The sequence below is a fragment of the Scleropages formosus genome, chromosome 22 (genome assembly GCF_900964775.1).
Source record: "Scleropages formosus chromosome 22, fSclFor1.1, whole genome shotgun sequence".
Taxonomy (NCBI): Eukaryota; Metazoa; Chordata; class Actinopteri; order Osteoglossiformes; family Osteoglossidae; genus Scleropages; species Scleropages formosus.
In genome coordinates, this window is record NC_041827.1 from 14,133,288 (window position 1) to 14,156,848 (window position 23,561).

The 23,561-nt window shown below is 44.2% G+C and overlaps 1 protein-coding gene across 6 annotated transcripts in view; it reads right to left on the reverse strand.

Annotated features, from left to right (window-relative positions):
* The window catches only part of ripor3 (RIPOR family member 3), a 33,207-nt gene extending 12,194 nt beyond the window's left edge, over positions 1–21,013 (reverse strand). For 5 of the 6 annotated variants that reach the window (XR_003797211.1, XR_003797212.1, XM_018742235.2 and 2 more), the window contains exons 1-7: positions 20,783–21,013; positions 4,710–4,821; positions 3,348–3,500; positions 2,163–2,241; positions 1,451–1,474; positions 823–876; positions 85–234 (exon numbers count right to left, since the gene is read on the reverse strand). Coding sequence is in view for 4 of the 6 variants with exons in the window: in XM_018742235.2 (XP_018597751.1) it covers positions 85–234; positions 823–876; positions 1,451–1,474; positions 2,163–2,241; positions 3,348–3,500; positions 4,710–4,804 (555 nt within the window). In the remaining 2 variants the exon portion in view is untranslated. The remainder of the gene's footprint in view (positions 1–84; positions 235–822; positions 877–1,450; positions 1,475–2,162; positions 2,242–3,347; positions 3,501–4,709; positions 4,822–20,782) is intronic. The other variant, XM_018742234.2, reaches the window with a different exon arrangement.
* Positions 21,014–23,561: the final 2,548 nt, after the last annotated feature.

Below are 23,561 nucleotides of genomic sequence, written 5' to 3' on the forward strand. Positions count from 1 at the left end.
GTCAAGGGTGGGCAATATGGACTCGGACCTCTCTGAACTCCAAATGGCTGCACCTCCCTGGATGCCCCCTGCCTAGGTCCTTACCTCCAGGCTGTGCCGATGATTGCGGTTGAGTTCAAGGAGACTGTCACGGGAGGCACGAGAGGATGGAGAAAGGGAGAAAGCCTTCTTCATGTTCACAGCTCCCTGGCATAGACGCCACTGGATGCAGTAGTGCTCATACAGCTCCTCCACCTGGAAAATTCAAGTTCAAGACTCCGGTTACTGCCTAGAAGACCATGTGCTCCCCAATACCGGCAAGACCCGATCGCTTGCTACACTCCAGCTAGACTATAGCACTGTTCTACCTCTGTCCACTTTGTGGTCCCACTCACAAAAGGTCCAAAACAAAAAGAGCAATGATTTTCAGATCTGACTAATGTGGTTCAACAACCTCCCTCTCCCACTCAAAACTGCTGACGATCTCTGTCAACATTTAAGAAGATTCTCAAAACACATCTCTTTCAGACTCACTTCTCCCCTGATCTCCACTGCACTTCTAGAATCTTGAGTGGCCATGAACTGGAGACATTAAAGCTGCCATTTGCCATATTTTCAATTACTATGAATGAGAAGTCTTCAGTTTGTGTGTTTGGGGCAATCCTCAGATTACTAGCATTCTTTTCAAACCTACATTTAATTAATGGAATATAAATATAATGTGTCAAATATTGCTCAGAAATGCATGATTTGAATTTGTATGACCCTTTTGGAACAGCATAGACTAAACCCTTCTCTAATCGGGCATTCCTGAGTTCTTGGTTAGATGTTTTCAGTTGTTACCTTACTGATGTGGAATTCCAGCCTGTGCATGTATCGTTCCAGAGCTCGAATCTCCTGTAAATAAGAAACATAAGTGCTTTTACGTGATGCTCTGCGGTTGTCATATGCTCATGCTCATGTGCCTTGCTGGGAAGTTAGGTGCAGGAATGTGGGAAATTAAGGAAAGTGGCATGGATTAAGATTTATATCTTATAAACACTAGGTGTTTGTCTCAAAACCTCTTTTAGGGAATCCTTAGTTGTAAAGATATGTTAAAGAACTGTAAAAAGACAAGAGTCCATCAATGCATTAGAACCGATGGTTGTACCTGAAGCGTGTAAACGGATTAATTACACGGATTATTGTTTCTTCAGTAGTATTACCGAGATAATGTGTAGAACAGCAGAAGGTACAACAAGCAGATAAAATGCCGTCTAATTTAATTCAAGCTGCCGCCTCACAATTTGCTTACATCTTTCTGCAATACAAGCATTTAACTGGAATATAGCATTAGGAAAATTTGCAATAGCATATTTTTACTGGAAACAGTGAAGTTTAATTAGCACATTTTCAGCTGTGACAGTTGTCTAAAAGGAGCAGGAGTTGTTGATTCTCATCTGAAGTGTAACGTAATGAAATACATACGTACCTTTTCCAAGTCATACAGGAAAGCCTGCAGTTTAAACAAATGATTTCAGTAAAACTGAAAGGGCAGCAACAGACACGGATCCCCTAAAATTAATTACGGAAACTTAAAATATTTGCTATTATATAATTAGGTAATTTGAGTATAACAGTCAATACACTCATGTGTACAGTAGTGGTAGAAAAATGTGAGGACACCCTGCCTCAATCATTTCTCCTTAAATATTCATATATTATATAAGGGGGCGCGGTGGCGCAGTAGGTTGGACCAGGTCCTGCTCTCCAGTGGGTCTGGGGTTCGAGTCCCGCTTGTGGTGCCTTGCGATGGACTGGCGTCCCGTCCCGGGTGTGTCCCCTCCCCCTCCGGCCTTACGCCCTGTGTTGCCGGGTTAGGCTCCGGTTCCCCGCGACCCCGTGTGGGACAAGCGGTTCTGAAAATGTGTGTGTGTGTGTGAGTGTGTGTATTCATATATTAACAACGGTCACTTTCCATATGATTTAAAATACCAGAACACTGAAAGCGTAATTCACAACGGACCATTATTTTTGTACGACATCCTGCATACATTTTAAAGGCCTTACACATTTTTCAATGGCTTGTATGGAATTTTTACGGATGGCGCAGAGGTCGTTCAGCGTTTACAACGTACGTAGCTCGGTGCAGTTTCGGGTGCAAGTGGAAAAAAAAAAAAAAAGATCTGTTTGGAATGTCTTACCAATCTGGAGTTTCTCTTGCTGTCTCTCTGCTGTGAGGACAGGAAGTCCATTTCAGCCTGATGGTTCTGTAGATACTCCCTGTGAAGGAGAAGTGTGGTTACGACCAGCTGTTAACAATGCAGTCTCCATCTCCGTTTTCCACGTCCGTCAGCGTGGGTTGGGCACGGGCCTCAGCGCACAAAGTATGAAAATGGGTCTTGAAAACACCACGCAGTTTTGCGGCATCACCCACAATGCTTTCCGCTGGCATTCAAAATTTGTATCGGATAATTATACTACCGCATATACCCACGTGTTGTGTTGCTTTGCGGTTCGGAAAGTTTTCTGAAGCGCTCTTCAGATTAGCGAGCTTGTCAGCTCAAAATACCAACTACAAGTCTCTCTGACATGGGTGGCGTTAACTGAGAAACAAACTTTTTCAGATAACATTTTCAATCAAAGGGAAACATGTGAATGAGAAGAAACTTCACGGTTTTCAAACAGCTTCCCAGCCTTAATAGTTGATACTTCATCGATACTCTAGAGTCTTGTTCATAGTGCTCAGAGCCCCAGTTTACCACCCCATCAGAACTTGTCTTCTGTAGCTCGATGCCTCAAGGACTGGGCTCGGAAAACATGCCCAACACCAGGTACAGATCTCCATATCGCTCCATGTGGAGCGAAAACCAAAACAGAACAGCACCAAACATCCCCCTAGCGCCGCAATCTAATACTTCTAACTATTCCTCTGTTGCAAAGCCAACAATTTTCATCCAGAGTTACACATAATCTTGCAAATCATATAATGAATAGAGGTGGGGGTGTGGTGGTGCAGCAGGCTTGGCCTGTGCCTGCTCGCTGGTGGGTCTAGGGTTCGAGTCCCACTCGGGGTGCCTTATGACGGAGTGGTGTCCCATCCTGGGTGTGTCCCCTCCCCCTCCAGCCTCGTGCCTTGCGTTGCCGGTTTAGGCTCCGGCTCACCGCAATCCTGCTCGGGACGAGTAGTTTCAGTGTGTGTTTATGTGTATATTGAATATTTACTGGACCGATCCTGAGTGGAACCAGGAACGTCATGTTCTGAGTCCAAGTTCTCAGCAACCTGCTCCTTTCTTTCCATACGGAATTTCCACGTGAATAAGTGAATCGATGTGTATTTGAGTTCCTGGAATGATTATAAAAATGAGAGCAGCGCGCACAACACTCACCTCAGGCCGCTCCTCAAGGCCTGGAAGACCCTGTCCACTCGGGATGGCCGAGGCCCCCACGTGCTGCCGCCGGTCCGGCCGGAGAGGGGAGGACCTCTGGGAGACTTCCCCAACGGCCCTTTCGACCTCAGAGAGCTCTGCGCAGAGGAGGCCCTGCAGGATGAATAACAGTTAATAGAGAGAAATAAGGTCCATGGGACCACGTACGCTGCTTTACTGCTCTGACTTGCAATCATGCTGAACTGAACTACCATTGCGATGTTGATTTTCCTTCAAGAAGAATTTTTTTTTTTTTTTAAATTTATCTTTTACAGCAATAGTTTAACCCAAATTTGGCAGCAGTTAGGAATGCACTAAAATGTAGGCGGCGCAATAAAATGTAACATACAGGTCTGAAGGCAACGGCAGATAGAGGGAAAGCGATGCACTCCAGCGGAAATAAAACGACAGTGTCCCGAGAGCGGGGACAGCCTGAAGTTGTGCAGAATCTGAATTTGAAACCGTGGGCTCCGCTCCAGCCTCTTTAGAGCCCTTTCTATTTGGTTGTTTTCTGTCATTTACGTTTAATGTCAGCGAGACGCTGCAGCAGCGACTCTCATGTTGTTTCATATTCGTCTACTGGCTGAGCTAAATCTGGACGCGCTTCACGCTTCGCAAGATGAAAAAGAATCAAAATCACTTCAGTAATTTCACACGAGAGCTGTTCACTTATTTCAGCCGGCTCTGCCAATCGTAGCGGTCATTCCAGACTGGCTTTCCCAAATCTGGTTGCTTACGTTTGTATTTGTAAACAGCCAATCACTGCACCGTTTCATTACTAGTGAATATATCTGCAGTTGCCAAATGGATGAAATGTAAGCTGCATTGCTATGAACTCATTTTTCTCATTGTTCTGTACCAAACTGTAAAATTATACAAGGAATCCAGCGGCTAGGTTAGGAAAGCATCGTGAAGAGTAAAAATAGATGTGGCGGAATAATAACCACCAAAAGTTATTTTTCAATACACTGCTTGTCAACAAATCACTGTGCAGCTGGAATTAATAAATGCTTTATTTAATAAATGTCAGGTTATGCGTTTGTTCAATGCGGTTGCAGTTAATTCTGCTGTTTTTAGGGTATAAGTCTTTCCAGATTCAGAATTCATCAAGTAAAACTTTTAAAAGCACTGCAGCTCCCATAGTAAGCGTTACTGTAGTAAGCAGCTTTACTGTTAGAATAAGAGGTTTCCCAGTGGTTCGGTCAAATTTAACAACGTGATGCTGGAAAGATATTACGAGCAGACCAACTGGCCTAAGTCCAATTTGAGAGCGTGGAAGTCAGAGAAAAAACCAGGATGCAGGACGGGACAGGTGCGACGCACCGGCGCCGGCTGCTCAGCGAGCTAAAGCCCGTAAAGGAGCGACTCCTCTGCACTCCGCCCTCCGCCGGGTTCCGGAACCGCAGCTTGACCGACATCCTGCTCTCTGTGGGACCTGCAAAGACACACTGTTGTCAGCATGGCTGCCTTCTTCCTGTGACACAACCAGGACAGGACCTCAGGTGCGATGAGGATGCACAACGTGCTACTGAAAAGGAACCCATGTCGACGTCTGCCACTGTCCGTCTGCAACCATCACCTCCCCCATGTTCCTCACACCTTCCCCTCATATCTTCTCCCTTTTATCCCAGTTTAAGCTTCCCCCAAAACCCCGCTTGTCAGTATGATGCAGGGGAGTGCTACTGTAGGTTGCTGACCTGATGGGAGGGGGATGATCTGAATGCAAACCCAGATGCTCCAGATCTCTCTAGAGCTGTAATTCATGTCATGTTTCCTACAGAAGGCAAGTCAGCTCCAGAGAGCTGAAGAACTGGTTTGTCAGCACCCCCCCTCTATAGCAGCTTTGGCACAACAACGTCCTTGTGCTCTTATGGTAATTCAATAAGAAAACTGGCCACTGCTTTTCCGCTACAGTATTTTCAAAGTGATGAGAGGCTGAATATATTATGTCTATTACTAGATCCATACAGCCACGCCACAGAGTACAAAGAAAGCAAATCAAAGAAAAAGAAAAAAAAAAAATCTCTGCTGTACGTTCAGCACCTTGCACAGGAAGTTATATGATAAATTATATTAAAATGCTTCAATGGGCAGATGCATGATTAAATGGACATGTTTATTTTTTGATAGGAGAAAAAAAAAAACACCTGCTTCCAGATGGATTTCCAGATAGGAGTAGAAATATCAGGTGTCCCATGTGTTCAGACAGTGAAACATATTTGTAAATGTTTACAACTTCAAGGGTAAACAAGGGTAAACCTAGATGGCGTTTAAAGTGACATTTCACTTCGATTAAGATCAACAGTTAAGTACATGTGCCTTTACAGGACACAAACCCATTAAGAATCTGAGTGACACATGATAGTACTTGCATGCAACTGTTAATTGCAGAAGTGGTATGAAATCACATCTGGAGTTACAGCCTACCAACCCACGGCTGTGGAACAGTATCCTGAGGCGCTATGTAACACAGTGGATAAATGTGCATGTTTTTTAAATATAGTTAAATATAAAGCCAGGACATACTGTAATGACAAAGACAAATTTTACTTCTTTCAACCAGCAAAAAGTTATATAATCTCTTACACAAACACACACAGCGGCTGAAACCGCTTGTCCCGAGTGCGGTCGCGGCGAACCAGAGCCTGACTCGGCAACACAGAGAACAGGGGACACACCCAGGACGGGACGCCAGTCCGCCGCAAGGCACCCCAAGCGGGACTCGAACCCCAGACCTGCCGGAGAGCGGGACCTGGTCAAGCCTGCCGCACCACCGCGTCCCCCTAATCTCTTACAGTACAACTGAATAAAAATTGTGTTCAAATGTACACATTCAAATGATCTGTGTGTATGTTGGCTATTTGGCTGCTTTTTACAACTGATGGTTTTTGTTAATACATCTTTTTTACTTAAGCATCTCAAAATACACACTTTCCGAACCGCTTGTCCCATACGGGGTCGCGGGGAGCCGGAGCCTAAAGCGGCAACTCAGGGCGTAAGGCCGGAGGGAGAGGGGACACACCCAGGACGGGACGCCAGCCCGCCACGAGGCACCCCAAGCGGGACTCGAACCCCAGACCCACCGGAGAGCAGGACCCGGTCCAACCCACTGCGCCCCCTCATCTGGAAAAAAGTAAATTAAAAAAAATAATAACATAAATAAATTATAAATGACACCGGGGCCCTAACTTGCGAACTTGAGTAAGGCTGTAAAATGCCTTTAACTGCCTCTGGGAGTTCTCACATACCCCTCGGTTCTCGCTTATACTCATACCATATAATTCTTTATTAGTAGCATTGTGCCCACAAATGAATAATTACTTCCTATTGGGCAAAAAACAAAAAGTACATTGTCGGCTTTGGTGCTACTCCCCTACCCACCTACCGGACTGACGGTCCCCAGATGTATCATCAGATGAGCTAGTCTGCTAAAGACATCATTTGATACAAACATCCTTTCCCTAGTCACCACACTGTCAGTTTTCCAAACAGAGCTTTATATTTAAAAATAGGCCACCGAGGTTTTAGTTTTGTATATGATTCTCACACGTATAAGTTGATCACATTATGTGGCGGATGCGTGAGAATCCACTTAAGTTTATTTGTTCCTTCCCATACGTGTAGCGCTTCAAATTATTCCCTAAAGCTTCCAGAATATTGTCACTCTTCCCAGATGTAAGCCCTTCACATTATAGTTCAGAATCTCAGCCTTGAACTTCAGCATTTCAGCCACCGATACGGAGGGAAGTGAATTATATAAGGTAAGATAGTCATTAATTGTGGTAATACGGCATCGACGACTGATGCTCAGATGGAAAATGCCTCTTCCCTCTGGGGGACTTGGAGACGCTGGCCCATTGAGTGATCAGATAAGGAAAAAATGAGCATGGGTAATCCTAGGACAATCATTAAAAAAAAAAAAAAACCAAAAACTCATAGCTGTTGGCCTTGCCTCTTACAAAGTGAACACGCAGGCATGTGCAATAGATGGTGAGAACTATCCAAAGGGCTTGTTTATAGTGAAGCCTGGATCTTCAGAACTCAGTAAATAACATTCACGGTGAAGGCCGTCCCCAAGACAAATAAACAGGCCTGATTTTAATTGGAATAAGATGACAAAAGGGAATCGTCCCACATGTGTTCCGTGTTGTCCGCGTCGCCGAAGAGAGCGGCGCACGCTGTTTCAATAAACATGTTGCTCGGGGTCGAAAGAATACGCTTTGCGTGGTGTTTACAGAATTTCTTTGCAGTATGATAACAAAGTTAATGCCTGTGTATTTGTGGGACAATGCGAAGTATGCGGGGCTACGTGGTGCGAGGGAAGCTATATAAATAATTGCCGATTACCGTACGTTCCCCGGAACCATTGCAGTCGCGTTCCTGCGTTAGCAGGGACTCGGGAGAGCGATGGGTCCGCTCATGTCAGCGCCTACGCTAAGGCGGTCCGAGCCAGTTTAAATATTAGCCGTGGGATCGAGTCCAGGTAGTAAAACCACTGTACGGCAACCGAGCTTGGCTTTGAACTGCGCGGGGGAAAAAAAAAAAACACGAGCGAGAATCAAAAGTCGCGTTCGCCCCGGCTTCAAAGTGGAAAGAAAAGTGTCCTGTCACTATTGTCTACTGTCAGGCTCGCCGGAGCGAATTGTTGGGAAGCGGAGCTATCTGGAGGCGCTGCGAACAGGTGTTTAAACTCAAATGTTATAATAAACTTTCCGCTCTCGGAACGACGGATAATAACCGGTTTTTGGGGCCTCGCTCGCTCTTGCGCGTGCTGCTCTGAGATGGACTGCTTTGTTAAAATAAAATATTTTGGAAGATCGTAAGAGAGCCGCAGCAGGACGTTAACGCGAGCTTTTCGGTTATTATTTTCTATATTTATTTGCTTATCCGGTGTTTTCATCTAAAGTAACGTATAGCTTTCCCCATTGACGGAGCTGTTTATTGATACAGCACGGGCCCTCTCAGGACTTGAATGGGCAGCTTTCACCTTACGAACTTAACACTTCAAGCGCTGCGATAGCTGCTGATCCACTCACCAGAACAGCACACAAATAACAGAGTTACCACTGACTTGGTATTAAAAAAGTTTCTGAGCCATTTATGGTTTCGCTAGAAACCTGTTTTAACTATATTGATGAAGTGACTTTGCTGAGACCCCTTTAAAATACTATTAAACTTAAATATTATTTCTTATTAAACCCACTGTTATTCCTCATAAACGACGGGGGCCCGCAAGAGTAATCGGAAGGACATCGGGCCACGCAACTCAGGGTCCGTACCTTATCAGCGTGCTCCATATGGCTGTGAAAGGGAGTAAAGCCAATTAGTGACTGCTTAGGTCTGTTTCAGCTTCATGAAATAGGATAAGTACCTGAATAATTAAGCAGATTAAAAAGGGAAATCTTCTTATAGCTCTTTGCATCTTTGCATCACAGCCTATAATTTCAAACCATCAACACCCTTCTGCATTTAAACTCACTCACTCACTATAGACAATTGCTCGTCCTGTTGCTGAGCTGCAATACTCAGCGTAAAGGTATCAAATTTAGCAAAGACAAAAGAAAAATTTTTTGTCGATATTTGATGTAGGACCGGATCTTAAAAAGACAGCGGGTCTGATAATTAACAATTTAGATAAACAAAAAAAGCATTGTTTTTTTACATGTTCGCTTGCTGTATACTACAAACACACACACACGCACACACACACATTTTCTGAACCGCTTGTCCCATCCAGGGTCACGGAGAACCGGAGCCTAACCCGGAAACTCAGGGCGTAAGGCCGGAGGGGGAGGGGACACACCCAGGACGGGATGCCCGTCCATTGCAAGGCACCCCAAGCAGGATTTGAACCCCAGACCCACCGGAGAGCAGGACCCGGTCCAACCCACTGCGCCACCGCGCCCCCTCTGCTGTACACTTTTGATTCGAATTTTTTCTGAGGTTCTTCTGATATGTTTTGCTCTTATCAAGACCACCTCTGTTTATTATCCACAAGGAAAATAAATTACATCATAGTCCCAGCTCTTTAAAATTTTTTTCTGATCCTATCCCTTGTTCAGACCCATACAATCTCATATCTGACTTTGTTATCTGCAGCTGCCCTCAGCTTGCCTGCTGGACGCCTTGAGGACAGCGTCCACTCCACCAGCACCCTCTACACCAGGGTGATTATTTTTCTTTACACTCCGCGGGTCACGCTTGCGGCCCAAGAACAGCGAACGCTGGTAGAAGAAGCGATGCATGTCTCGCTGCAGGCAACCGGCAGCCTGGAGCGGCCAGCTGAGACATGGGGGCCAACATAAACTTTCCCCCTGCGGTGAATCCGTACCATTTATGATCCACCGACAACTCAGACTCAAACAGACAGAAGGCACAGCTGGGACTCACCTCACAGTCAAACCAACGTTAGAAAAACCCGAGACTCGGTTCAGGCTCAAGCCAGCGTATGAGCTCAGAGAACGGCGCTGAGACTCTTAACCGTTGGAGGGCATTTCCGGGCTCATCTCGGACTCCATGGGATGGATGACAGCGCTGCTGCTCGGCCCAAGCCGGCGTGTGCGGTGCTCATCCTCGTCCCCATCCCAGAGCGCACCGCAGAACTGAATGCTCTGCATGCGTCAACCATGATATCAGACCTTCATTTGGTTCATATTAACTAACAGTGTGGCCCCTGTCCCAGTCACAGAAACGTTCCAATGTTTTTTTATTGTGACACTGCAATTAATCTGTTAGAAATAATAAGGCTTTGTTATTTGTTTTTGCAGAAGTGGAATCCGATCAGCTCTTTTGCAAAGACGCAAAATGTTATTTCGTCCCGACAGGGTTACTGCTACGAACTGCTCGGGTTTCTCACCGTCCGATTCCCGTGTGATGTCTTTCAGCATCTTTTTTCGGTTTGTTAGGGAGGATTAGTCATGACTGAACTTTAGCACCAGCAATGGCTGTCCCTCAAGAGAATTTGGAATTCTTGGGCCTTCGCCATGGGTGATGTCAGTCTGAAAACTCTATATATACAGAATACTATATATATAGCTGATACGAGTTTATATATACATAATATATATACACACACATCTATATATAAATGTATAATTTGTCTCCTGTGTTAAGAGCACGGTGAACCCCCCTCTCCACACCAGTGCATTAATGGAAAAACTGTTAAAGGTGGAAAATACTTGCATGAAGGAAGAAACACAGCTGTTGAACATATAAATTCCTTGAAAGTGAAATGAGAACCACATTCTTTAAGAAAGAGCCATACAACCGACTTTGGCCACGTTTCCCTCCGGCACTCCGCGTACACGAACGCGTGCAGCTGGGGGCCTCAAATTAATTAGCAGAATACGGGCTCCGAATTCGCACGCTGAATGGTCGCTCTGTTACGGAAAGAGATTAGCGGCCAGTCAGAGGAGAGAAAGGGCGAGCGTTAATCTTTCGATGCGCCCCGGGCTTTCTTCGCAGTCAGACGCGGCGGACGACAGAAAATGTTTTCTCTGACATTGAAAAGCTTCTCCGCGGAGAGCGGCGGATGGGGGGCAGGGACGCTCGCTTCGCTGGGGGAACAGGAATTCGGAGAGCGAGCACCGTTTCTCAGGCTGAATGTTCTATCTTTCTGCTTTACGAGTCAAAAAAAAAAGAACGTTCTCAGCTGCGGAGTGCGGAACCGGTCATCCCCCCCCATCTACTTAAGCTGGAGGTGTCCACAAACATTCTGCTTTGCACTGTCGTAATGTGATTTGGATGTTTAGCGAAAGTTTTCTAAGTTTAGATGAAGCTGGATGAGTCTGGATCCTGCAGTTTTGACGGTGTTCGTATCAGATGACCGACTACGGGTGTGTACCGGGGCATCTCAGGGAGGGAGAACAAGGGAGGACTCTGACCGTCGTCTCCCTCACACCTCTTTCTGGGCTCACATGATCGGCGCTTTTGAAAGCAAAGCCACTACCTGCTTTTGTCGGAAGGAACGGGGCGCGTCTCGCCGGGGACGCGGGGGGGGGGCCTCGTCGGTCCCTGTATTTGTGTGTTATGTACGACCCCCGTGAGGCACACATGGTAGACTGCTTGAGGGGGTTCTCTGTAGCAGAGGTGTGTAAATTATTGCGAGGTCAGGCGTGCAGCCTGTTCCCCACCGCCTGGCCCAGAGGAACCTGTGCACACACACACATACACACACACACACACAGACACACACATACACACACACCAGTTAGTCCTGGGCTGTAAAGCAGCACTTCCCAGCCCCCAGTGAGATGGTCGTGTAGTCCACACTGGCCTGTTCAGCGAATGCATCATTAAAATGTGCTACTAATTCTGCTGCCTAAAACCACATGGTGCTGCACCTGAACGCAACACAAAGTTATTCAAAATTCACCATTTACATTCTTACACACACACACACACACAAGCTGGAGCCTAACCCGGCAACACAGGGCACAAGGCTGGCGGGGGAGGGGACACACCCGGGACGGGACGGGACGCCAGTCTGCCGCAAGGTACCCCAAGCGGGACTCAAACCCGTTGCGCCACCGCACCCCACATCAGAAAATATTAAAATATAAATTTCCTTATATAAGTTATTGATAAAATAATATTTTATCATCGTGGTGGCGTGGAGGTGTCCCTTGCGCCCTGTGTTGCCGGGTAAGACGCCGGCTCGCCGTGACGCTGCTGGGGACAAGCAGTTGTTGACATTGGTTGGCATTTTATTATTTTTAGCCACTTTGACTTTGACTTATCATCATGTCGTGATAATGACATTTATTGCATCTATTAATTTGATAAATTCTTTTCTCCAAAGTGATGTAAAACCCAGTTATTATTATTATTGTTGTTGTTGTTTTTGTTGCTGTTATTGAATATGCTAATATTGTACACAACATGGGGGTGCGGTGGCGCAGTGGGTTGGACCGGGTCCTGCTCTCCAGTGGGTCTGGGGTTCAAGTCCCGCTTGGGGTACCTTGCGACGGACTGGCGTCCCGTCCTGGGTTTGTCCCCTCCCCCTCCGGCCTTACGCCCTGTGTTGCTGGGTTAGGCTCCGGTTTCCCACGACCCCGTATGAGACAAGCGGTTCAGAAAATGTGTGTGTGTGTGTATACATAACATAGAGACTGTGAATGCCTAGTTATGAACATATACTTGTGGTGGGTTTTTTGTTGCCTGTGATTATTGTGACACTAATTCCTGGAGAAGCCTCCAGCTATTTCAACAGTGTTTGTTGCATTCTTGGCTAAAACTGGACAACATGTGTATTTGAATGTGTGACTGTTTGTGTATGGGTATGGATAAAGGAGAGATTAGGGGAACAATGCAGTCCTTTGGAACTGCGAATGTGTTGTATCTTGACAGGATCTGTCACACAAAGATGAATCCATGTTTTTGCTGTATGATTGTCGAAAAGGGAAACAGCTCATTGAAAAACTGTCCTACTCCATACTCTACACCTTAGAGTCGCATTTTTCACCTTAAAATTGAACACGACCCTCCTTATAAGCGTCTGAAATCGACTTGAGAGGTTTCATTTGAAATGCTTGTCAAGGAAGGGCTATGTTAACAATATCACTGTGTCTGATATTAATTGTGTGATGAACGCCGGTTCATATGGTGAAGGAAATAAACTAACTGTACTTAAAAACCACACATCTGAACCTATGTCTCTTTCTCTTAATGTAATGCACAAATTGTATTTTCTACGAGATGTACGTCACTTTGGAGAAAAGCGTCTGCTAAATGAATAAATGTAAATATAAAAGAGGCAAAACTTTTCTTGTGCAGTAGGCCTACATGGTAGAAGATCTTATTAAATACTATGTATAACTGCAAGTCAAACAGGCACGTATGGAGACTGGATAATAATATTAGTGGTAGCACAGAGAATAGTGCTTAAAGCTGTTGTCTCGCACTCTAGAGATCCTGGTTTGAATTTTACTCCTGCTGTAATGCTCTGGATAAACAAACTTATCAGGAAGTGACACAGTAAAAACTACCCATGTGTACAAACGGCTGAATCATTGTAAGTAGCATAGCATTCAAATCTAACACCATAAGTCACTCTGGCAATAAGTGTCAGGTAAGTAAGTAATAATAAAGGTGTTGCTTCATTCCTTTCTGTATTATATTGCTATTTACTGCAGTAAAAGCTGAACATGCCTTCTCTCATTCATCACGCAAACTGTGGTGCACAAACCTAAAATCTTACCGTAAATCCCTAATAAGACAGGTTACTGGAAAGTTGGCAGCTTCGCTGAGAGAGCGAGGGCCATTGCTGTTAATGATGACTGTGTCTTAAAGACAGATGTTGCTTCTGTGGTTGGCATTGATTGAAATACTTGAGCATTCGAGCATTTTTCTGAAAATATATAGCATTTGTTCTTCATTTGTAACACATTACAACATGCAGACACAAGCAAAATATATGTTGCTAAAGCGACAACAGCGACCACTTAAAAGCTAACATCAAGGACTATGCAGACGGGGACAGAAGGAATCTAAGTTAAATGAAGGAATTTTTGGACTCTTTTTGTTTTGTTTTGCTGCTCTTAATGACTCCCAGAGCTACTGGAACATGGCATCCTGATTGGGGGAATTCTGGAAGGGAATACAGGTTTTGAGAAGTCTGCTATTCAGGCTACGTGAACTGCGCTCTCGTTTATGTTAAAACACAACAACCTTCTATCATGATTTTGAGCCACACTAATATTTTGCCAATGCCATTACTCTCAATCAATGCTCCACAACAGCTTATATTAAACTAAGAGAGATTTTAATGTCATTCTGTAAGATCTATTGCCCCTCAACAACTTAAGAACTGATAAGAAAAAATCTTAAAAGGAGAAATGAAGTAGAGGTGCAGAGGTGATGAGTTAAAAAGAAGCGTCATATCACTGTGTAGAGAAAAACAGTAACAAGAAATGGAAGTCATGGCTGTAGTATTTGTGCTTAACTGCTTTTATGGCTTTTACCATGGCTAAGCACAGGAGCACCTTTAGCGATACTCTGGTACAGCTGCACTGATCCAACGAACACTCCCATAGGTCATTTCTACTGGCAGACATTATGCTCTGTAGATTTAGAGGTCCATACATTCATGTGTCATTATTTTTTTATGGGTAGTTACTTATATCATCACGTCTTGTCTTTTTCACCTCTTACGTGTTTGTGTTGTATGCAACTGCAACCAAGTGTAATTACACTTCGGAGTGGATAAATTTTCCATCCATCCATCCATCCATCCATCCATCCACCCACCCACTTTGGTCTATAGCTAACATTTCTGTTCCCCTCAACACCTAACAATCACAGAGGAAATGAGATTGACTATTTTTCCCTGGATTTCCTGAGAGCCTCCTTTCATGTGCTGCATTTCCATATGAAGAAAAGTGAGAGAAAGCACTCCGGTTACCTGACCTGCCTTTCGTAGGCCCATCCATATGCTGCCCACAAGATACAAGCCCACATACAATGTTAGTACAGAGGAAACATGGGAAAGGGTCATGTGAGCCTGCGTCGAGCCTTACTGAATAACTGAAACCCCAGCATCCCTGGGGCTGAGATTCACCTCATCTCTGAACACTGGGGAACATGGGAAATCATGACAAAGTATTATTCCATTTTTGTTCCTTTCCAAGACAACAACTGTTGTATTCCCTGTGTGTACATAGTATGCGCTCTATACACAGGCCAACCAATCTGTGCAGCGGCTGTGTGTTTGGCCCCAGAACAGGAGCAGCAGCCAGCAATAGAACTAGAAATAATCTCGCTCATCCCTAGTTCCAGTCTCATCCAAAGGCAGGATCAAGAAAATCAAGTGCCTACATATGCTCTGTTACCAAATTGGTACCTGTGTGCAGATTGAGCACTTGGCTGATGAGGATGTTACAGAGGACTCGCTACTGTTAAGCAATTTTTAATACATTTTCAAGCTTTTTACTAGAAAATTTGACATTGACAGCCATGGTTTGAGTGCTAATGAAGTCAGGAGGTGCACTGCAGTCTGATGTGACATTACAGTTATGTAAATGATAGCAGTCACACAAAGCAGCGAAACGTTAACAGCTCATCTCCTGTCTATTTCATAATGTTGAACTGAACTACATTATCTGTTAAAAAACACTTGTATTTCTCTATAAGTTCCATATGCAACTATCAACGTATGCTGGCAAAAACAGCGGTATGAGACTAAAGTGACTGTACTTAAAAAATCATGTAACTGGATCTGTATCTCTCCATCTGTTGGTGAAATGTACATTTGTTTGCTCTGAGTTATAAGTCACTTTAGAGGAAAGCTTTTGCTAAATTAACAAATGGTAAATGCAAATGTGTTGTCCAAAATAAATATTTCCCAAAACTGTCTGATGCAAAACAGTGCCACATGACATGTGTGATGTGTACAGCAGACGGTGCACATATTGTGATTTATGTAAACTTTCTGTGAATTGATAAAGTGTAAATTCAGGGCTCCGGTGAAACACAATACCTACAGTTAGTGAAGACTTGGGAAATCACACTGTTCGATGAAGCAATGTAGTGGTGAAAAACAAAGACAAAGTTACTGGTACAACTACCTTTTGAGTAAATTAGGCTACTTAACCTGAATTGCTCCACTAAAATTTCCAGCTGCATTAATGGGCAAAACAAGGGGAAAAAGCAATGAAAAGACTGGTAATTATACAATCACATAGTATCTGAATCCTCAAGAATATGATAAAATGACTCTGTGATTACTGTTACTGTACCCTTGTGCTGTAAATGCTGCAAATCCATACCAGTCACTGAATACTGAATATATGGAAAGTAATACTCTCAATAATAAGTAAGTAATATTCAAAGTCAGAGCTGTTAACAAGAATATTCCATAGTAAATTTGGCCTGGTCCTTTTGTCCAGGGGCCACATGAACAATATCAATTCTGTTTCTCTGAGTTGTGGACCTGTTTCATGGCTCTCGGTCTAATGCCCATGAGGTGACACTGGCTACTGGCCATCTCCCTGTGAGCCTGTGGAATGTTCCGGATGGATCCTGTTTGATGTGTAAATGTCCTCTGTACTGGATCCCCCTTCCCATTTCCACACTCCCTCCATTGCCTCTTTTCCTTTGGAAAAATCCCTCAAGTTTCAAGTGCAATGAGACATGTTAAGAAACACTCATAGGTAAACTGACAGTTGGCATTAGACATGTGGGCAGTTCTCTGTTGGCCGAGGCCAGAGGCTGCAAAGCCACAAAAATGAATGGGGCACTTTTTCCTGACGCCATTAGCGTCCGGCGGAACTCACAACTCTGCAGCTTGCAGAGATAAGTCTAATGAAATATTAATGCCATACCTTCTCAGCTCAATAAAAAAATAATAACATTCAAGAACTGCTGCCAAGCCATTCTTATGATCACAGTGTAACCCTTTGCCATCTGGAGCAGACCTATGTCTCTCTTGATCGGTAAGATAAACCTGGAAGTCAAAAATGGTTTAATATTTATTACAGCAATAATAATAACAATAATGCCGGGGGTGCGGTGGCGCAGTGGGTTGGACCGGGTCCTGCTCTCCGGTGGGTTTGGGGTTCGAGTCCTGCTTGGGGTGCCTTGCGACGGACTAGCGTCGCGTCTTGGGTGTGTCCCCGCCCCCTCTGGCCTTGCGGCCTGTGTTACCGGGTAGGCTCCGGTTCCCCGCGACCCTGTATGGGACAAGCGGTTCAGAAAGTGTGTGTGTGTGTGTGTGTGTGTGTGTGTGTGTAATAAGAATAATAATTTTTTATTATTATATTTTACCAATATATAAAGATAGGTCTTAGGAATTTCCTTCTGGTTCAGATCAGAATACCATTAAAGGTCATCATGTAGCAGCTGGGACCTGTGTCCTAAGAGAGAAAAGCATCTTCATATCACAGAAAACTGTAATATTTTTATTTGAAGTATTTTAGGCTGTTTCTTGATCATACTTATCCCAGAACGTATTTTTTACTTTTTCAATTGCAGGCATTCAGTGGTGTGCAAATAGTTTTTCCTATTGAAATATGAGCTAAATACGCAATAAAATGTTAGTCAATCTTTCTTTCAATCATTATGAAGAATGTTTGCCCAATGCAGGGTCATGGTGCACCAAGGTTGATGTTGTAGATGACTGTCATCCAGAGCCTATCCTGGAAGCACAGGTGATGAAGCAGGGTACACCCTGGACAGGAAAATACTCCATTGCAGGGTAATCATACACACAGTGACTCACATAAAAATTACTGACAATTTATAGTCATCAGGCTACCTGAAACACATGTCTTTGGACTGTGATAGGAAACATATGCTAACATGGGGAGAACATGCAATAAAATGTTAGTTTGTCTTCCTAATAATTAAATTCTAACAGTAAAACATAGAAGAGCCTGAAATAAAGTATACTCTCTCTCAAGATCATTTTGACATTAGAAGCCCTAAAAGAAATGTGGAGGTGTACCCATTTTTACTGACCGAGTATTTACCCCGTACACCCAGCATACTCCTATCAGACAAACACAAAGGGTGCGAGAGAGGGCTCGGCTGCACATGCAGGGGGGAGATAGAGTCCCAGCGCCAGGCTGGGCCGCCAGGTTGTCTGTAAACAGGATATGTGTGTTTTATGAGCAGTGCAGGGAGGCACTTGGCTCCACCTGCCCCTTACAAGGCCCTTGTGGTTCACCGTTACTGAGATTTATGTTGGTTTGACATGCATTTTATATGCAATAAATGCATTTTCACCAACTTCCACGAAAACCACAGACACATCAGGTGGGGGCTGTGAAGAATTAAAGCATTACACACAAGGTTTTTGTTTTTATACACAATTGTCACATAACAATTGGTTTGTAAAAACTCACAGAGCTGAGGTGTACGCTGTCTATTGGTCAAGAACAGCTGTTACACAAAAATGTATTTTTTTGCTGTGGGTTGCCGAAGAAATCCTACAGGCAAACAACTTATGCAGCAGACTATAGTTATTAAACGGAGAGTTAAAAATAACAAAGAAACTACAGAATGCAGAAACCTCCCTTGTGTGAGATCGTGTCTTGTCCTGTTTCTGTGTGGTTCAGACTTCATGTAGCAGAAGTAATTCATTTGTCTTGGGTTCAGGATCCGGGCTGTGCAAATCTCTGCGACACTTGATAATCTGCGGTTGCTGAGATCCACAAGTGAATGTGTGATAAGAAATTTAAACCTACGGTAAATAACAGTAATGTAAAATGTATGTGATCATTGTAACATAATCAATAGCACCTTCCAATGGCCCTCTGGGAGACTAGAATATCATTCATGGGATTTTGAAGCCTCTTTATCAAGATAACGCCACCCAATGGATTGTTAACCTGCTTTAGTGAAAGCGGCTAAGTAATTTTGCAAAGTTTCCTTTTACTTAACATTGTAACTTGTGTTTATTATTTTTCTGTATGAGCCGGCCCTTTTTTAGCCTCCTGGGAACTATGATTGCTTAAGTCCCCTGCATCTACAAGAACACACGTCACTATGGAACAAAATGTGTGCTCCTTCTAGAGAACGTTTTAACTTTCTAAGAAATGCACCCCTTGAATAAATCTTTTTATTGATAATAATTTCTTAATAAGATTAAGGATTACCCTGTAGATGTACCATTGTTCCCACTGGAGTGCATAAGGCCTGCATCAACGACTGAAGGCTTACTGTCTTCAGCAATCACTGATTCCTCACTTCCGTAAAGGCTTTTGTAAGGCCGAACCGCAGCAAATACACTTGACCAAAACATCTGTTATATATATCATAACGGAAACATACAGAAATGTGTACATATTTTTCTGAAATTCTACATTGCAAATTGTATGGCTTTGAAGCAAATGAATTCAGCCAACATTACGTAACTACACTCTCCACTTTTGACTCAGCAAATGTCTGTGTTTTGATAAACTGTTTATCTTGCCGAACTTGCAGTAAGAAAATGCACTATTAGTGAGTTTATTTAAACTCTGTCTTTGGGATTTAGACAACACGATTGTACATCTCCCAAATGAACTGATTCAGCTCTTTTCGCCCGAGTGCCTTTTTGTCTGTCACTGTCAATTCAGTGCAAACCCAGCGCTCACAGTAAACTTCCTATTACACGTTTTATTTATTTAATTAGATCAATTACAACAAATGACATTTTCAGGAGGACTAACTCATTGTTACATTTCCAGGTTTGATGAGATTTAAAAAAATAGTGAATATATCGCTTGTACCTGCAATGTACCTTGAAATTTATCTCATCCCTCGCCGATCCCTTATCCTGGGAGCGGACTACATTTACTCTGTTCATGATAAAGAAGGTATGGTTCAAGGTCATGTGCTGATGGCATTTGTCCACAAGGGCAAAAACTCTGATGCTAAAAATTTCAACCCATTCAATGAGAAGTTCTCACACTGTTCTATAACATCCCCGGAATATGATTTTCTTTCCTTCCCCCCCCCTCCTTTCCAGTTTCACATTTCTCGAGCGAGCAGTTTAATCTGGAATTCGGTTTCGGGTTCTCAGAGACGGGCATTTGCAGGAGATCCAGAGGGATGGTGGTGGTGGTGGGTGGTGGGGGGCAGTGAAATATTGCTGTGCATTTGTGCAAACTGAAGAGGCAAGCAACCCTCCTTCTGACCCTGATCCTTCCTTGGACCGCGTGGAACCTGTCAGATGCTCTCCACACTTGCTGCTTTCAATTAGCGCACACCAGAAAGCTCGCATTAAGCGCCATTATTCATCTTTAGGAATGCCAGGTTTGTAAAGTGACACAATGCATAAGTCATTTTCTGCAAGTAATGCAAAGGACAAAAAAAAAAAACAAAAAAACAAGTGCTCTGTTTTCGCTTCTCCATGACGGTCATGAAGCTCCTGAGCCTTAGCCCTGCTGCTTGTCACCCACCTGCGGACGGCACATCTTAAATAACTTGAGTTGGCCTCTTAACTTTGACTTAGAAGATAAGAAGAGTTACCTCTTCTTCGTTTCCAGACACATCTGCCAGCAACAAAACTAAAATAAAACTTCCCAACTGGGATTATTAATGCATCTAACTGTAACTGCTGCAGTCTGGTTTAGTATCAACAACACACAGCCTCTGCCTGCATGCATTTATTTATCAAGTTAAAAAAAAAAAAAAAAAAGTTTAAAAAAACCAGCAGCTTATGTTAATTTTGGCAAACACAGCTGTACAGGAGGGCATGAGAAACGACATGACACTGTAAACACACTGCCTCCCAGAACGGAACAAAAATAGTCACTAAAAAGTCCCTTCTTCTTGCGTTCTTCTTGCCTGACACAAGCTGTGAATTACCACCACCGGCTCACACACACTCTCTCTCACACACAGTTACATTTCTAACACTTTTAAACTAAGAGCGAATGCAAACGAACGCGAGCATCGGCGCGGTTTGGCCTTACCGGCGAACGCGCTCTTATCCGTCCGTCCCCGCGCGTCTGCCTGCGGTGCCAGGAGCCCTCGCGCTCATGGCCCGCGCCACGCGGGGCTGCACATGCGTGCCGCCTATGTACCCGTGCGTGCGCCTGCGTGCGCCCGCGTGCGCCCGTGTGACAGGAGGCTGCGCGCCGTCTGCTCGCGCCTGATATCTGACTGTCTCAGCTGAGAGGCTCCGGGAGGCAGAAACGACACATGATTCCAGGAAGGGACTTTTGAGGGGGGAAAAGGGGGCTCGGACAGTACAAACGCTGCTGCGGCTCCACGCTGGTTCCCTCTCTCCCTCCAGCACTCCTCCCTTCCCTCCTTTGTTTCTCTGTTTCACAAATTTTTACACACACACAGTCTGTGAGTGAGAAAAAATAATGGCACAGACAAAAACAGACAAGTATAATGAAACGACTAAAAATTCTCGGTGGTATATTATATAATACTTATGCTGTGATGGACTGACGTCCCGTCCAGGGAGTAACCCCCTCTCCCTTACGTCGAGGGATAATTTCGGGATGGGCTCCGGACCGCCGTAACCCTGACCAGGACAAGAAGTTAGCGAAAGTGAAAGTGAAATAATACTTGTACCTATGGTTTTCTCACCAAGACAAATTCCCTGTATGTGCGAACATACTTGGCAATAAAGCTCGTTCTGATTCTGATTCTTATAATTATAGGGCGACATTTTCTTATAAATAAGGCTTAACGGCGCTACAGCGATTAGCGCTTAAGTCTCACTGCGCCTGGGTTCGATCCCGCTCAGTTTGTGTGGAGTTTGCATGTTTGCCCCGTGTCTGCGTGGGTTTCCTCCCACACTCCAAAGACATGCTGTTCAGGTTCACCCATAGTGTGTGTGTGTGTGTGTGTGTGTGTGTGTGTGTGTGTGTGTTCCACTGATGTATGGATGAGTGACCCAGTGTAAGTAGTGTATCTATCAGTGTAAGTCACCACGGTGAATAAGGTGTGTGGGCTCATAACACTGCATAGAGTTCATTGGTAGTTGCTTTGCAGAAAAGCATCTGCTCAATAAATACATGTAAATGTAAGATTCTGTCTTTGGGTTTCTCCCAAAGAACCGCTTTTTAACATTGAAGTAATATATGAAACTCCCGCTCATGTAATGCCACCCAATTAGAGAAATGTGGGAGTCTCGCGCCTTCTTGGACTGATACAATCTGCACAACTGACGCTCTGTGTTCAGTTACATAACCTGCAGCTAGAAAAAGAGATTGGATGCAGCTGGAAGGAAATGTCATTATTAAACTTTATTCATCAGACTCCTTTATCCAAGGTGACTTGTGATGTTAGATAAAGTAATTACAATAATTTTAAGATAATAATTACCCATTTATGCAGCAGGGTATTCTTATTTCATCAGCTCAAGGTAAATACCCTAACCCAGGGTACCACAGCAGGAGAGAACCGCTCAGCTCTAAACACACACTGCTGTTGCAACATTGACATTTTTCAGGTTAAAAATGAACTTTCACTCAGGTTAAGGTTCTGCTGTGAAATCACAACCACTGCAGCAAGTGTGCTTTCATATTACATGAACTTTTTAAAGTTTGTCTTGATGTTGCTGCTCAGTCATAGGTTAATTAAATATTGTGTCTTTTCCCCTTTTGCTAAACTGGCCAACAGACATCATACACAAAAATCAATAACCAATACAAAACAATACAAAAATATCACAGTGAAAAGAACTGGACTAGAATTCTAGACATAAATTATTACATTTGATTGTTGCCCATAGTAATATATTGGTTCATGAAAGCAATGGTGGGACAGCTGGTAGCGTAGTGGTTAAGGTACTTAACTTAAAGTTGTTTCAATTCGAAAAAACACCCAGCTGTGTAAATCGGTAAAAAGTTCTGTAAAAAGTACCTTAACATTGTAATTCACAAACACACACACATTGGCTGAAGCTGCTTGTCCCAAGCGGGGTTGCCATGACAACACAGGGCGGAGGGCTGGAGGGGGAGGGGACACACCCAGGATGGGACTCCAGTCCATCACAAGGCACCCCAAGTGGGACTTGAACCTCAGACCCACCAGACAGTGTGACTCGGCCAACCTGCTGCGCCACTGCACCCCCCCATTGTAATTCACTTTAGAGAAAAGCATAACCTAAATGAATAAATGCAATGTGAGAGTCGGACCATATTGACAAAACACAACCTAAAACCATATATGAGCACTGGGCTTTAAATCCTTTCATTTCTGTGGCTTTCATAGCTACTGCAGTGACTGAAAATGTACGTTGAATCAGGTCATCCTCAGGTTTTGAATTTTTGCCACAATACAACACTTCACACACACACACACACACACACACTTTCTGAACCGCTTGTCCCATACGGGGTCGCGGGGAACCGGAGCCTATTCGGCAACACAGGGTGTAAGGCCGGACGGGGGGACACACACCCAGGACGGGACGCCAGTCCACCGCAAGGCACCCCAAGCGGGACTTGAACCCCAGACCCACTGGAGAGCCCATTGCACCCCCCCCCCCCCCCCCAAACACAATACTCAGGCAGCTGTTCATGCGAATATAACATGAAAACACTATGCTTATGAAATAACAGGGTTTGTTTCTTGATCTTTTCTGAGCCATACACAAGCCAATACTTTTTATCAAAAAACCCAGAGGGCACTTTAATCTAAACTCTGTAAAGTATGGTAACTTTACCCTGTGTTGCAGTCGGGGCTGTTCTTTAACTGTGCTCTTCTCTCGCCACCTGTTGGCCACTTATT